This window comes from Bos javanicus, chromosome 26 (assembly GCF_032452875.1).
Source record: "Bos javanicus breed banteng chromosome 26, ARS-OSU_banteng_1.0, whole genome shotgun sequence".
Taxonomy (NCBI): Eukaryota; Metazoa; Chordata; class Mammalia; order Artiodactyla; family Bovidae; genus Bos; species Bos javanicus.
This window is the reverse complement of record NC_083893.1, coordinates 48,772,095-48,788,997: the sequence shown is the minus strand read 5'-3', so window position 1 is coordinate 48,788,997 and position 16,903 is coordinate 48,772,095. Positions and strand designations below refer to the sequence as shown.

Below are 16,903 nucleotides of genomic sequence, written 5' to 3'. Positions count from 1 at the left end.
TAACACCTCTGAGCAGAAGGGTGGCTCCCTAATTGGAGGTCAGAGTTTTTGCCAAAAGTTACGCATTTTATTTGAATATACAAGAGGAGGAGGAAAAAAAATTCTTTTCACGTTGTTGTGACAGCAGATACTTTTGCTTGGGATAAGGTGAGGTTAAAATCTGACTTAGTAGAAAATACAACAGGGCAGGCAGCGCCCATGGAGAGCGCAGAAGTCACAAAAGCGGCATGGGGCTTAGACGGTTTAGGTTTGGGATAAAGGAAATCAGGGCCCCTCCATGAGTCACGCACATCCATGGAGCCAATGGCTTAATAAAATTTCAGTCAAAATGCATTTCCATCTGCATTTTAGAGGTTTTGCTTATACAGTTATTTTCAAAGTGGAAAAACATAGTTCATAGACTAAAAAAGAGCCCAAAAGAGCCCCATCTAATTATACACAGTGGCAATAAGACACTAAGCCATGAGGGGCGTTGGCAGGAAGCAAGGCCACGTGTGACACAGAGGAGCACGTCTCTCCTCTCTGCACGATGCAACAGCAGGGAGACGGCCTGCCGCGTGAGAGACAGGAAGTGCCAGCGCCCCGGTGAGCGAAGCCTTACCTGCGCCGGAACTACCTGCACTTCCTCCCGTCTCTCCTACCCCAACTGCTGGCTGCTGCGCCCCTTTCCTTACAAACACCAATTTTCTGGAGCCTTAGCCACCCAGCTCAACAGGCAGGGAAAACTCCATGAGGATAACATGTACCTCAGGTACCGGCAGAGTCTAAGAACATGGCAACGGACTCAGCCATCTGTTTAAGGCATGCACGGCAGAGACCTAAAGGAACAACTGTTTTTTCAGCATGTTAGATTCAGAATCAAAAATACTACTGAAATGTTCATGGACTTCTGGATGTCCTCAACTTATTTTAGGACTAAACCAGTATTTTTAGTGCAAAGATGAGAGTATGCTGTGACGCGTAACCCAACCCAGCACCACCGCCCTGCTCTCTGCCAGGCTACTGTATCCTTGGACAAGTTACGGAAGAAGCCTGCTGACCCCACCGAGGAGCCCCCTCTCCCGGGAGGCTCCCAGGCGCCACGCTGCTGGAGCTGACACAGGTCCTGAGGCTACAGACGCCGACGTGGACCCAGCCATTTCTCCAGGGCCCAGCTCAGTGATGCTCAGAAAAAGGCCTGCAGCAGGATTTTCTGAGCTGTAAAAAGATCTTTGGCCAGTGAGGGGAGCCATTGGTTTGCTCTATGAGTGGCTCTAAATGCTGATGTGGTTCAGATTCTCAAGTTCCCCACTCTCTGAAGACTATGTCTTAACTGCAAGATGCCCACAGATGATGAAAAAGAGATGAAAAGTGGGTGAGTTACAGTAACTACAAACCTAACATCACTATAAAGACACACTTTTTTACACAATTATTTTTAATTGAACTTGAAGATGTTTATTGCGTTCTATTTTTGGTGGAAAAAAGGTCACATACGTTATTTAGCACAGCCTTGTGAAACACACAAAGCGTAACCGGGGACGAGCATTTTCTCCTCCTAGTCCATTCCTGAGGACTAAATCATGAACTGCTCCGCTGGAGGAAGCCTTCCTGCGGTGGTGGGCACCAAGTCTACTGTTCATTAATTTTCTCCTTTCAGTATAGGCAGCAACTCCCCGTTTTCTTTCAGTTCCTAAAAATAAAGAATGAAACCATATCATGCATATGTATAGATAGAAAATGAAAACATCTAAACAATGGCAGACTGCATCTGTATCAGAGAACCTGAAGAAACACCTTACTGGATGCAAACTCCAGTCTACCAGCACATTCAGACTAAGGGCACCGCCATAAAAACCGCAGGTACACTATCACCTTACAAAATTAGAGTTAAAAGATGTTCGAAAACCCACAGATTTTTCAGCATTAGCAAACACAGCAATTGGAGCAAAACAGTGAAGCTTCCTATTTAAACAACAGCAATTAACAGGGAAAATGAACTTTTAAGTGATTGAAGGAACATCAGGTCCACTCAGATACAATGCACAGGACGCCTGCTGCCCAACAGGCAGTAACGAGGCTTCTTGGTTTCAACCCAACCTGGAAAAGCCAGGCACTGGTATGTACATGTAAAGGCTAGAAACCATTAAAAAGCTAAGTATTCAGAAAGGGTTTGTGCCTATCTTTCAGATCTAAAATTGGAACACAGCCATCAAGTTTAAAATGTGATGGTGGAGGATAAATAAGATTTTCTAGTTTAATATAAACAATTTGACAGGACATTTCAGGTTATTCTTAAGCTTCATGAACATCAATCAATCAAACCACTAAAACCCACTGGCACTCTCTCTGGATTAAACCCAGACAGGCAGGTCTTGGGATCCTGTACCCATTTAACAAGCACACATCCGGTGACATCAAGAAGCCATGCACGACTCCTCGGAGCACACGACTCGGAGGCAGCAGGCCGTGCAGCTCGATGGCTGGGTGGCTGGTGGTCCTGACATAAGACTGGGACTCAACGGCTCCCTGGCCAGGAGGGGGCACACCACTCCCCTAACTTCCGTCTGTTTCCTCACCTGCTGGGAGGGTGTCAGGCAGTGACCTATGGGAAGCACCTGACTCTCAACTGATTCTGCGTCCCAAACTCTGCAGTGGTGCACTGTCCACTCTTCAGAGCTAATGTTAGCTCTCTGCATCTATACTAACCAGTCGACGTTTTTCTCCAGACATCAGCATGGCAGTCACTCAGTCACCAGATAATCCATTCACTTATCACTCATTCAACCAAACCAGCACTCACGGCTCCCGCTGAGGAAGCCAGGGGTGAGCCGTCAGCAACACAGCTAAGGCTTTAAGTGACATAAAGATGAAGAGCTGCCCTCTGCCAGAACAAACCAACATGGCAACATAACATCAAACCCGTTACCTTCTCACAGAAAACTGTTACCAATATCACAAATTTCCAGACATGTAAGTTCTTAGCAGGTGAACACAAGAAGTCATGTAACACACACTGTTACACACCTAAAAAGAAGCTGCCCACGCAGCTCAGCTTCAGGGTGAAATGAGACATCTTGACTGCATCTCCCCCAGAGCTGCAGTGGCTGAGGGACAGGCTACAGACCTTCAGACAAGAACAGGCTCTGGAGCGTCTGGGCTCCGCACACTGCCTGTGTCTCACACAAACACAAATAGATACAGAACAACAAATGCAGACCGAGTTCTGCTGCCTCGGGGCTGTTCAGCTACTATGTTGTATGTTTTCTTCCCTCCAGGAATGAGAGTTTACTGGGGACATGGTTCACTGGCTTCCTCAAGAAGTGTGACATCAAACCTGGAACTCAGCAGGAGACAAAACCTGGGCAGTGAAACCGCAGGACCGCAGCTCTGTGACTCAGAAAAGCTGCCAGCACTCAGCGCTGAAGGCCCCCAGGGCTGGGCCAGAGCTCCTTCATGGGACGACAGCGTTAAGTCAAAAACGTAGAGAGGCAACAGCAACCAGACAGCAGGTTATAAGACAACCAGAGGCAGCAGCACTTACTCCATGCTTTCCACTTACAACATCAAGAACCTGGCCTCAGATACGATCCTCCCCCCTCCATGAGGCCGCCCCACAGCCTCACCGCTGCCACCGCGCTCCCGCACTGCGGCTCCAGAGGGGGCTCCAGGGAGGCGTCCATGATGCTAAAGCTGCAGCTGCCCCCTGTCGTCCTGGGCTGCCCTGGAGAGCTCCAGAACACATGCATGCTACCAGGTGGGATGCCCTACATTCTAGACTGGAAATCCTATAAGCAAAGTCATGTCTGTTTAAAATTCACTTAGAATTTACTTAAAGCCAGTATCTAACAGAAGCAGAAGATAGTAAGAAGAGGTGGCAAGAATACACAGAAGAACAGTACAAAAAAGATCTTAATGACCCAGATAACCACGATGGTATCATCAGTCATCTTGAGCCAGACATCCTGGAATGTGAAGTCAAATGGGCCTTAGGAAGCATCACTACAAACAAAGTTAATGGAGGTGATGGAATTCCAGTTAAGCTATTTCAAATCCTAAAAGATGCTGCTGTCAAAGTGCTGCTCTCAATATGCCAGGAAAATTGGAAAACTCTGCAACAGCCACAAGACTGGAAAAGGTCAATTTTCATTCCAATCCCAAAGAAAGGCAATGCCAAAGAATGCTCAAACTACCGCACAATTGCACTCATCTCACACGCTAGCAGAGTAATGCTCAATATGCTCCAAGCCAGGCTTCAGCAACACATGAACCATGAACTTCCAGATGTTCAAGCTGGATGTAGAAAAGGCAGAGGAACCAGAGATCAAATTGCCAATATCCGTTGGGTCATAGAAAAAGCAATAGAGTTCCAAAAAAACATCTACTTCTGCTTTATTGATTACGCCAAAGTCTTTGACTATGTAGATCACAACAAACTGTGGAAAATTCATCAAGAGATGGGAATACCAGACCACCTGACCTGACTCCTGAGAAATCTGTATTCAGGTCAAGAAGCAACAGTTAGAACCAGACATGGAACAACAGAGTGGTTCCAAATTGAGAGAGGAACACATCAAGGCTGTATGCTGTCATCCTGCTTATTTAACTTCTATGCAGAGCACATCATGAGAAATGCTGGGCTGGAGGAAGCACAAGCTGGAATCAAGATTGCAGGGAGAAATATCAATAATCTCAGATACGCAGATGACACCACCCTTATGGCAGACAGTGAAGAGGAACTAAAGAGCCTCTTGATGAAAGTGAAAGAGCTGGCTTAAGACTCAACATTCAGAAAACTAAGATGATGGCATCTGGTCCCATTGCTTCATGGCAAATAGATGGGGAAACAATGGAAACAGTGACAGATTTTCTTTTCTTGGGCTCCAAAATCACTGCAGATGGTGACTGCAGTCATGAAATTAAAAGATGCTTGCTCCTTGGAAGAAAAGCTATGACCAACACAGACAGCATACTAAAAAGCAGAGACATTACTTTGCCGACTAAGATCCATCTACTCAAAGCTATCGTTTTTCCAGTTTTCATGTATGGATATGAGAGTTGGACCACAAAGAAAGCTGAGTGCCAAAGTATTGATGCTTTTGAACTGTGTTGTTACAGAAGATCCTTTAGAGTCCTTTGGACTGCAAAGAGATCAAACCAGTCAATCTTAAAGGAAATCAGCCCTGAATATTCACTGGAAAGACTGATGCTGAAGCTGAAACTCCAATACTTTGGCCACCTAATGCAAAGAACTAACTCCTTGGAAAAAACCCTGATGCTGGGAAAAACTGAAGGCGGGAGGAGAAGGGGACGACAGAGGATGAGATGGTTGGATGGCATCACTGACTCAATGGACATGAGTTTGAGCAAGCTCTGGGAGTTGGTGATGGACAGGAAGCCTGCTGTGCTGCAGTCCATGGGGTCCCAAAGAGTCGGACACAACTGAGTGACTGAACTGAAAGCCAACCAAACAAGGAAATTCATCATCAAACACATAGAAGAAACAGAGTCCTTGAAATACACTGACAACCTGACACAGGTCTCCAGTTTCCCAGCATTTGAGAACCAGTGGGGGACCTGGAAATGACCTCAGGCCTCAGTGGCACAGCTGGCAGGGCCAGGCCAGCACTGTGTCCCAGGCCCCCGGCCCTTGGCCTGGCACTCTCTACTCCGTCACCGAGTACATGGGAGTAAGGCGACTGAAATGACACTAGAAAGTAATAAAATTATAGTAACAGAAATGTAACAGGGCAGGAGAACTTCAGAAGCAGATGCAAAACAAACATTTCTGGCTGAAAAAATCTAAGATTCACAGACAAGACGAGCCTGAAGGATACAGAAAGCATACTTAAATATGGACTATGCAAGGAAATTCAAAGTAGAGACAGGGTGGAAAGAAGCTAAAACATGGGAGAACTTAGTACAGTGTGAGTGAATCAGGGCTGGAGACTGGGCACACCCAGAGCTGCTCTGAGTGCTGAGTCTCTCTGGGGACCCTGGCTGGCAGCTGCTCAGAGCCAGAGCAAAGGGCCTAGTGGGTAGGAGAGGCCACACAGTGAGGGGCGGATTCTGACTGGCTCAGGTGAGAGGTAAGAGACAAGATATTCTTGTCGGAGAGATGGTAGTTCTGGGCTGGAGTGATCAGACACGAGGCCCAGGACAAGTCCAGTGAAACGACAGTTTTCATACACGCTCAGGCTTTCATTCCTTCAGGCTCCCAGTGATTCCTGACCTCACCTTAACGATGTCCAGTCCTCCGACAAGCTCACCCTTCACATACAGCTGAGGGTACGTTGGCCAATTGGAGTAAGCTTTTAATCCTTGCCGAACCTATGGAAACAACAGGAACTCTGAAATGGCCCTATCAGATTAGAATAAATGACAATCCTAATGGTTAAAACTAAGACAAAAAACAAAACCTAAAACACAGAACTTACTTCTTCATCCTCCAATATATCAAATGTCTCATATTCAATCCTACAAAAAGGAGAAAACATTTTAACAAGAAATACAGTTTTAGACAAAAATTATAAACTCTATTTGGTGTTTCAAAAACAGTCAAGAAAAGTAAAACTATTTTGTTGCTAACAAAATTTGGGGGAAAACAAATTATTTTACTTCTTTATCTGTCTTGTACTTGACAGAATAAGTCATCCCAAGATACAAATTTTTCTGGATTTTCTCTGCTTCGGGAGCAGGAGGGAGCAGCCCTGCGGCGCCCAGGGATGGAGGCTGGGAGTTCACCAGCTGGGGGACACACCCCCAGCCAGCTCCCCTCTGGAAATGAGCCTTCCACAGAGCATGACCTACTTCAGAACACACGTGCTATTTCCACGACGCACACAACCAGTGCAAGTGCTGTGGCTTTATGCTGTGTGATGAACGCTACTTGTATAAATGAGTGAAAATTCAACCACATCTACTCAGGAGGATTTCATTACAAGGTGGTCAAGGAATTAGTAAGCATATATGACTGGATCCCTGCAGGAAGACTGAGTGTACGTGCAATTTCAAAACCTGGCCAAAGAAAATGCCACATATGAAAAAATGAATTTCATTGTCCATAAAACCAAAGCCATTTTCATAGGGAAATCCTGTTTACTTAATACACAAGTTCCAAAGAAAATGGTCCATAATGCAAGAAAGAGTCAAAAAAAGAACTTGACAGGATAAATCAGCAACAAGTATCAAGAATGTAATGTTTGAAAGAAGAGCAAAAGAGATTAAAAAAAGAAAAACAGAACCACAGTTTAAGTCTCCCTTCAAGTTGAACTAAAGAGGCAGATCTCCTAATTGACACAGTATCATAAAAATACTGAGTTCTGGAACTGCCCACTGATATAAGGGATCTAAGAAGTGCTGGGCCTACATGTACACAGGTATACCGAGTCACAGCTGCCAGTACGCCTCCTGAAGTTCCCTGTAAAGGGCGCCTCCCACACCCCAATGCACACTGGGTGCTCAGCCCCTCGGGGCACATGTCTTTTCTATGGAAGCAACAGACAAGAGCAAGGATGGAGGAAAGGAATAGAGCGCTAGAAGCGCCCCCTACATTCCAACAGCTCCAGCAGGATCACAGTCCTCCACGTTAGCAGACCCTAGGAGGTGTGCAGCCAGCCTGGAGTCGGGAGGGTACTCTGTCCCAAGAAGCTCCCTGCTCTGGGGGAACTAGTGCTTCCAATCCAATCCGGCTTACACAGACATGGGACAGAAAGTAAGTGATGGAGACTTTCCACCAAATACTTAGGCTGTAATGGGCCCAGAACTGTCCCATCCTGGTCTCAGAACCCCAGGGGACTAGCTGGCGCTAAGGACAGGTGGCCTGAGGGTGACTCACAGGACATGTGGCAAAGGGAAGAAAGTGACCAGAGCCGAGCCAGCCTCTCCTGCAGCCCAGGGCAGGGTGAGGACAGGGCAGCTGGAGGCTGGAGCACGACAGCGACCTGTCTCTCCTCTGTGAAGCATCAAAGTCACTTGAATAGAATGACTGTTCTTTTATCCCCAAAGTTGCATTTGGGGCTGTGTTACTCCGCCCAGCCCAAGAATGCCCACACACTTCAAAGGTGACTTTCCCTGTCATGTCATAGGGTTGGCGAGTCTATCTAAAGCTACAGTTAGAATCCTTACAATACTGGAAAGAGGCAGTTGAGAATAAGGAAGAAAAATAAGCAAAAACAGTGCGCAACACAGAACACGTGCGAAGTATCTCTAAAGTGGTCTGACCACAATTCCAGTTTTCCCACCTGGCAGATCACTGAGATCAAAAGCACGAGCACCACAGTCTAACCCACCACCTCTCGGATCCAGATAACAGACCTTCATGTGCTTCCTGTTTCACGAACTATTCGGAAACTAGAATTTTTTTTTAAAGAAAATTAAAAACCTATAATACACTTTCGCTAAAATATCTTTATGCATGACAAGAACTCAGTTATTAATTTTCCTCTGGGAAAGTAGACAAATAGCTATCTCAATGTTTGCCAAAATACCTCCTTTATGTTACCAATACGTTGACATTGGTCAAAAAATTCCACTGTGGTCTACGTTAAAGCATTCACAAAATGCTACAGCAAAAATAAATAGATAAAAATACATGAAAAGATACAGCAACTAAGAAGAATCAGTGTCAGAACTGAAAAGTTAGAATTTCTTAAATATACCCTCTGAAAATGAGATTTACTTACCCAGTACTATTTAGTATTTCCAAAATCTGTCTGCTGAAGCCACACTTAGCTTCCTAAATTTAGGAAAAAACACAAACTTTAGGATGCACTGCATGCCAACACAGCCCACGAGCACAGCCCTGTCTGAGGCTCTATCCAGGGGACGGCACTGCAGAAGACGGCCGGCTCCCAGGGCCTCCTCGTACCAGAGCCGGTAGGTTGATGAGACCCGCCCCTTCAAGAAGGACCCATCCAGACGTCACCCCAGGCGCACGGCCCCCAGCCTGACTTGGGCTTGTCACGACTGGAGATGTGTTCTGACACTGTCACCTCGTGATCAAAAACCTCCAGAGTCAAACCCTGCCGCTGCTGCTGCCGCTGCTCCACTTCACACAGACCACAGCCACAACGCCTCCTTTCTTACGTGGTTGGAATCATCCCTTTCCTAGTTTCACTTTTTAAACGTATGTTTACATTATGGAGTACCAAACTTTTCTGAGGTTATAGAAAAGTCTAACAGGTTTTTTCATGCCAGAGGATCCCAAATCCCAGTCCTATAGAAAAGACTGGGGACACTGTCTTTTCTATAGGAGACACTGCAGCTCTGGGGCGAGTGGCTTGCCCGACACACCCCACTCGACAGGTGAGGCAGATCTATCGGCAGTGTCCTGACCGCCTCCGCCCAGCCTTCCAGATCCACCTGTCTTCTGCCAACCCTGCCCGCCTCAGCGCCTGGTTAGAACAAAGGATGGTAACAGGGGCTGGCTTCTAGAGATCACCCTTCTGATTCAGATACTCAGGATAGATGGTTCTGATCACCCTATCAGTAGGGGTGAGCTATCAAACTTGATATTCAGAATGATGCACAATCAACATAACTCTCATCCATCAGAGCAACAAGAACCACCCAATCACAAATCACACCTGTCAAATCGCCCCACGCATCCACCAAGCAAGTTCTGAGCCCTGCTCCCTTCTGCATCGCCAGCACTTTAGACCACGGTCCAGGGCTGCAAACCAAGAAACCGTGAGGTTCCCAGCCCCGAAGTGCACGCTCTGGGAGTAGACAGCAGCTAACGGAACCGCCCAGTGCTAGCAGTGCTGACCACGTCCGCTGACAAAGTTTGGCAGCAGAAAGAAATGCACCCCGCTGAGATGTTGATGATAAAGTCAAGGAAAATGTAGATTACTTTGTTTGATCTCCATAAGCACCAATTAAGGCCTGGATAACTTCCTGCTACCACTACAGCTTCATTAGCTACAGCTAGGAAAAAAAGATTTAAGTGTCCCCTTGTTGCAGATGTTAACATCAAAAGAAATTACAAATAAAACCATTTTTGAGTTCTTTACCTGTTTGTTTCCTTTCATAAAGAGCATCACAGAAGCTTTATTTGTCAGTACTTTGAGCCTGAAGAGAGAAAATTGATATGAAAGGGCTCAGCTCAATTATTAAACACCACTTTCGCTCCGCTTCGCAGATAGCGTGCACATTTGAGGGACGGCAGGATGAGAGTTCACAGCACTGAGTGTATTAAACAAGCAAACGCACTGACATTCCCCTTATTTCACCGTCTCCCTAAGCCACTGTAAAGCACGATATGGCTTTTTAAGGCAACGAATGTGCCTTCAAATTGCAAATTTAAGCCCATCAACTCACAGAACTAAAAAAATAATAATAACCAACTCAGTAAGGAATTGCTCAATAAGGGACGTACAGGCTGAGCCCGCCCAGAATTCCCAGAGCTAGACTCGTGTGTCCTTTCCCATCACGAGGCCAGCACAGCCCCACACTCTTCACACCCACAAGGTCCCACCCGCAGGGAGACACGCTCAGCATCAGTTGCTGAAGTCTAATGCTCTCCTCTCAACTTTATACCATCTTTCAAACCTCCTGATCCAGCTTGCTGTCCCGAACGCTGACCATCTGCACACACCCTGGAGTCCACAGTGGCTCTCAGGGCCCACCTCCATCAGGACCAGGGGCCCCGCGGGAGTCACAGCACTGCGCTCTCCTCCTTCCACACACTCTGGAACACTCGCGGCTCCGAATCTCCTCAGAGGAAAATGGTCTCACAAATGAAGCACGCAAATCATGCACAAAGCTGCGTGACACACGCTCTCACATGGTGCAAGCAGCCACTTTTCAGGAAGCGCCCACTCCCTCACGTGGAGATCCAACTACTGGGATCCAGGGAACCGAAACAGGCCCCTCTGTGCCACAGAGACGTGGCTGAGGCCAGGGACTCGGGCCCGACACCACGCTTTCCAGGAGCCCTTTAAATTATGACTCAAAATGTACTCCCTGCTACCTTCTATATAATTCCAGCCAGCCATCTTCCAGTGCCTGAACACAGCAAATTAGGAAAGAGCGGCCTAATGAAAGCAGGGACCCAAACAACAGCAAAGGTGCGCTCAACACACGGGAAGTAAACTAAGAAACACAAGCGCGTCTGGAGACGGATTTCTGAGGCCACGGCCCTCGTCGAGCCACCCAGGCTTTTGAGCAAACCCTAGCCCAGGACACGAGAGTGCCACAGGGGCCTGGAGCCGCACCTGCCTGCCACGAAGGCACAAAGGGTGCACGCTGAGTGTGCACGCCACCTGAGGGTGCACACCATCTGGGAGCACGTGGCACTTCCAGGTCAGCTCGACATACACGCCAACTATGAGGAGCACTGTACTACCCAAAACAGGTAAGTGAACATGTGCAGAAAATCCCAAAATGTTAAATGAGAAGAAAATTAATTACGAGAGAAAGTTTTACCTTATAAACTCAAGCCCCAACTATGAATGGTTGATACGCTGCTGTATTTGAAAATAAACTGCTTTTTAATCCTCTACATTAATATTTATTATAACTACTTACTACAATTAATATTTATTAAAATTAAAATCCTACAGACCCAAGTCCAAACTTTCTATAAGACAGAATCTCTAAAAGCAGCTTGAGACCCGTCATAAGACAAAGCAATTTCACAGCTCCAAACAAAACCTCCTTCAATTTTAAGTTACTACGGTCCTAAGAACGGCAATGAGAAATCCCAGAGTCTCCACATGACCTCCACGCACAGCCTCTGCCTTCCACATTCAACACGTCTCACAGAGCTCTACCAAGATGGAGACAGCAGCCAGCCCGAGGCCGTGAGCTTCAAGCCATGAGCAGCTTCAAGCCGTGAGCAGAACTGTCGCTAAAACCTACCACCAAGACTGGAGCCCAGCTCCAAAATGCAGAGAACTGCAATTTGGTCACTGCATGGTGACAGTGACGTTTCTACAAAACCAAGAATATCCTCCACATAATCATCAAATTGGTGCAACATTTTCTCTAGTCCAAATGAGACCTTTCCAAGTTTGCACGGTTAACTTTGTAACAATGTAACAATTATGACCTGGGCATACAATAGCAAACCTCTGATTTCCATATGGAAAGAGTAATACAAAAACTGAAAACTCAAAAATATTTTTAAAATAATAGCAAACTGAAACTTTAAACACACTTACCTTTCCTCTAACTTGGGGGCTTTGGGGCAAATTGTATCTAGTTCTTTAGATGCTTCTAGCTCCTAAAATAAACACATATGTTTATTTATACATTTATTGTAACAAATCTCCTCAGTCATACCATAATATCAGTGTATCACCTATTAGTAAATTCATTAGTGAATTTACAGGAGTGAATCAGAAATATTGTATTTATTCCAGATTCATAAATGTAGATTCTACAAAAATGTATACTTTTGATTTAATACAGCACTTATAAAAGTACGCTTAAATACGAAAATACCAAACTGGTGGCTCAGTGGTAAAGAACCTGCCTGACATTGCAAGAGACACAAGTTCGATCCCTGAGTTGGTAAGATCCCCTGAAGGAAGAATCGGCAGCCCACTCCAGTATTCTTGTCTAGGAAATCCCACAGGCAGAGGAGCCTGGTGAGCTGCAGTCCATGGGGCCCCAAAAGAGTCAGAGACAACTTAGCGACTAAACAACAATAAACATGAAAATTCTTTACAATGGTCTTCTCACTTCTAACCTTAATGATATCAAGTCCTCCTATGAGCTCTCCAGAAACATAGAGCTGGGGGTAGGTGGGCCAGCTGGAGTAGGTTTTGAGGCCCTGACGAACTTCTTCATCTGAGAAGATGTCGAAACTGCTAAACTGAATGTTATGTTTGTTAAGAATTTCCACCATCTGCTTGCTGAAACCTGCACACAGAAAAAGAAAATAAAGAACTTTATTTCTCTCTCTCACATACACACAATTTTATGTTAATTCAGAGTGTACACTACCTACTGAACACAGACAATCTACCTCTGTTTTACCGATGATTAGCATGGCTGACTAGTGTGTAAGGAGGAAACCAATTCTAAGAACCCCTTCTCTGGCCTTGAACCAGAGTTTTTTTAGGTGTGTTTATTTATCCGAGTTCCTCTTCAATGTTAGGTATGTTTTCATAGCAGAGGAAACGGTGCCGGCCCAACAACACAGACCTCAAGCCCAGGCGCCCAGCTGCGCTCACCGAGCGGAGGCCCCGTGCAGGCCTGGAGGCCACCTCGCCCTCCTGCACTCTGCTATCAATCGGGAGACTGGCCCGGGCACCCATCCAGTGCCCCCGCCCCCAAGCTCTGCTGTTCTGTGAATCTGTGAGAAGCAGCAGTAGGTGGAAGAGAAAACTCTACAACTGCTATTCTCCACTACGACTGGACCACACTGGGAAACCCAACTCTGGTCTCTGTTGTCCTTTTACGACTTCCTGTGCATCCATTTCAATAGTTCTCAATTTTCATCATCCCTAAATAGAATACATCAAAAATCAAGAAAGCAATATGTTCTCTTTTAGTCTAAAATGACATAGCACATTGAATTTCAAAGCCATCTCCTCTATGTTGTGTATGAACTGTCAGTAGACTGGCAGTATCCTTTCTCGTCCCGTGTCATTACTTGACAGTTTCTTTTCTAAAACTATTTCTATTCCCCAAAGCACGTAATGTGATTTCTTTTTAACCACACTGTAGTGACGATCTCATGTTCCCTGATTTTATTACACTTTTGTGACACATTTTTGTTCTGTGCTTTTTTGACACCATTTTCTTACTATGACCTTAGTACTGAAGAATAAGAGTGTGCATATCAGTCTTTTATAAACCTATTTAGTCTTGTCTGAAAAGAGGGTATTTTTCTTCCTATAAGCTAATTCTTCCTGATTGTTTTTCAACACTCTGTACTCCACTCATTCACATTCCATCATTCTTCTTCCCAAATACAGTCGTAATCCACTGGAAAATAAACTACTCTTCAGATTCAAAATTCCTAGAAGGTAATAGCATCTGCAATTATTTTTAAATAAAATCAAATCATGAATAGGCTTTACCTGATGTCATGCAAAAGCACTTTTACTATTAGAATGTGGATCTATAACTGAGCTCCAGACATCTGAGATCTGCCATTCACTGGGATGAAGCACCAGTGTTTATTTGTATAGCATGTAAGTTGCTTTTCCCACAACTGAAGTGTTAAGTTCATGTACAGCCTGAAGTAAAACACTGATTCTGAAATTTTTTAATTCATCTGGGAGTTCATTAGTAAACAGCTAACGGCTGATTGCTGATGGTTATTCTGTTGCCAATATATTAACTCATTTCTACTGTAACTGACTGAGAAAAAGCTTTATTTTTGCTTTAGGCAATTACATGCAGACTAGAGAGATTGACTGGTAGTGTTTCATTTTTAAGGGTTAAAGTGACAGACTGGAAATGTTATGCTTAAGGATAAAATAGAAGGCTTTAATAACAAAATATTTACACACATTTTTTTAAGAAAAATGCATGAATGCAGTAAAACTATTTAGAAATAGAAAAACCATGTTTAACTGTTATAGAACCACCATTTTTCTCCACAATCATTTCCACTCATGACAGATGACATGAATAAGGAGCCTAACTGCCACATTTCATCACTATCTACCAACAATAAAACCCTAAAGAATGCTTTGGAATCTGTAATGTTTCCATGTCTGATTTAAAAAGTAAAACCCAATTAGATGACTCACTGCAGGAAAATATCTGCACTGTGGTTCAAATACCTTTTGCTTCACTAAAAGCGCTGTCAGAGCAAACAGACATGAGAGCTCCCAGATAACTTAATTAACCTGCAAGATCAAGGATGTATCATTCTGTTTTAAAAGATGTGCATCTCAGTGCTCCTCAAAAATCATCCTACAGCACGACAGCCTTCTTTCCTGTCCTCCTGGGCAGCACAGAAAAAGGACAGTCTAATCCTCTGACGACTGAGACCCTATCAGCATGCCAGGCTCCTGAGACACTAAGCATACTACAGGTAGAGCCCAAAAGTTAGGGTTGAGAAGACAGATGTGCAGTGTGCAGGGGCTGGGCTGAGTCCAAGGAGATTCCAGGGCAGACGCTGAAACGGCTTTCAAGGTTTCCTTGATAGGAAGTTTAAGTGTTATTCATTCAAGGTTTTCTGTTTTACTGAATGCAAGGTGTGGACCCGCTAATCAAAAACCAAGTGTAGCTCTACTCCCAAAGGGAGTCCAAAGGGAGTAACGCGTGTTAATGACAGTAGTGCTTTCAAAGTGAATTCTGTGCCAAGTATGGAAATACCAGCCACCTGAGTTCATGGGAGCTGATGGCCATTCTTTGATAAAGAAGAGTTTTCCTAGGCCTCATCTCTAATGTACCATCAGAAAAGCAAAAGCAATTTTCCACTAAACAAGCTCAGAAAGGAAGAGGGTAAAAGTTGTGTATGTTCCTGTAAGAGAACAGTTTCAAGATAAAGACAGTGTATGGAGCCATGCACACAGACAAGGACAAACAGTTAGAGAGCAGCCCCAGTGAAGGAAGCAGCAGGGCACAGTCACAGCAGAAGACTCCCGACTAAGCCTTAACTAGATGCTTTTGTAAAGAATACCAATACTCCAAAATAATCTATTTACTATATGTGATAGAAAGACATGCTGTCACAGAAACCAAAATACTGGGAAACAGAAAAGCCTACTAAAATGTAGTTATAAACATTCTATATAACATATATATAAAAATAATGAAGAATGAAACTGTGTTTATCATATGTATCTAAAAATCTTTTTTATATCTTCCAAATATTATCTAAATGCATATAATATAGTGTATATTATAGTGTATAATATAAAGCAATAATATATTGCTCTGAAATGTTTCCAAGCTTCTTTTTCATTCTAACTCATTATTTGTACAGCCTTCTAAATGCCACTCAGGCGGTTAATATAAAGACGGCTAGAAATACCTCATAAATTCAGCCTAATAAAGTAAATGGTAAGCAGAAAAATGATTACTTCTAAGTGTAATTCTATTTTATTTGAATACTCATTCCGCATCTGGATGGCTCTCCGAGGCTGACTCCAACCTCTGACACTATGAAGAAAGAACTGCAGGCACGAGGAGGGTGGCCGACGTGAAGCTGGAGGCGTCAGGGCAGCACAGTCACAGGCGGCCCGCCAGCCAGCATCCGGTCTGCGAGGCATCCCAGGACACCCCTCCCCGCTGCCGCTTCAGACCACCTTCCCCGACTGCAGTTTCACCACTGCCAGTTTTACCTGCCGGGGAAGCTCTTCATTCAGAAGATTAATTAAGAGAGTATCAGTGTTCTGCTCCCAAAGAAGATACCATGCTACTGGTTTTACTGTGGGCCTACTGTGCATAACCTGTCATGCAGGCTGCTCCGCGCCGTACAGCCTGATAACGGTCCTGACTGGGACCCACGGGACTGCTGTCATGAGGTCAGCACAGAGAGTGCCAGAAACAGCGCCCCTGCCTGATGGGGAGAGGCGAACCAGCATCCATCAAGAACAAACCACCAACACCCAGAGCCTCTCTGCGGCTCCCTCTGGTTAACTCTCACACGGACTAAGTTAGCTCTTCAGTATATACACAGCAGGCATCTGACACGTAACTGCTGGCAAGGAAAATTTTCAAGCAGAACTGAGAAAGAAAGGAACCATTTCTTTCTCTAAGACAGAATTCACCATGAAACTTTACATTTAAAACTAGACTTTTTCATAATTTAATAGGTAATTTGCTAACTATACAGGGAAGAATTTGTAACTAACTTTATAGTGGAAGTTTGGCTGTATTTATAAAGTCACACTGGACATGCAGTAATGACATCAATAACACATTTAATTTCCCTGCCACCTATCTTTAACAAATCCCTCCTGCGCAGTTAAAGCAACATTCTTAGATTCTCAACAGCATCATCGAAAGGCAT

The 16,903-nt window shown here is 44.7% G+C and overlaps 1 protein-coding gene across 3 annotated transcripts in view; it reads right to left on the bottom strand.

The window, feature by feature from the left end:
• Nucleotides 1–1,411: 1,411 nt before the first annotated feature.
• GLRX3 (glutaredoxin 3) overlaps nucleotides 1,412–16,903 on the bottom strand; it is a 31,289-nt gene continuing 15,797 nt past the window's right edge. For all 3 annotated transcript variants that reach the window (XM_061403867.1, XM_061403868.1, XM_061403869.1), the window contains 7 exons: nucleotides 12,674–12,846; nucleotides 12,144–12,205; nucleotides 9,993–10,050; nucleotides 8,664–8,716; nucleotides 6,417–6,456; nucleotides 6,217–6,309; nucleotides 1,412–1,672 (listed from right to left, as the gene is read on the bottom strand). In XM_061403867.1, coding sequence (XP_061259851.1) covers nucleotides 1,622–1,672; nucleotides 6,217–6,309; nucleotides 6,417–6,456; nucleotides 8,664–8,716; nucleotides 9,993–10,050; nucleotides 12,144–12,205; nucleotides 12,674–12,846 — 530 coding nt within the window. In that variant the 3' untranslated portion in view covers nucleotides 1,412–1,621. The remainder of the gene's footprint in view (nucleotides 1,673–6,216; nucleotides 6,310–6,416; nucleotides 6,457–8,663; nucleotides 8,717–9,992; nucleotides 10,051–12,143; nucleotides 12,206–12,673; nucleotides 12,847–16,903) is intronic.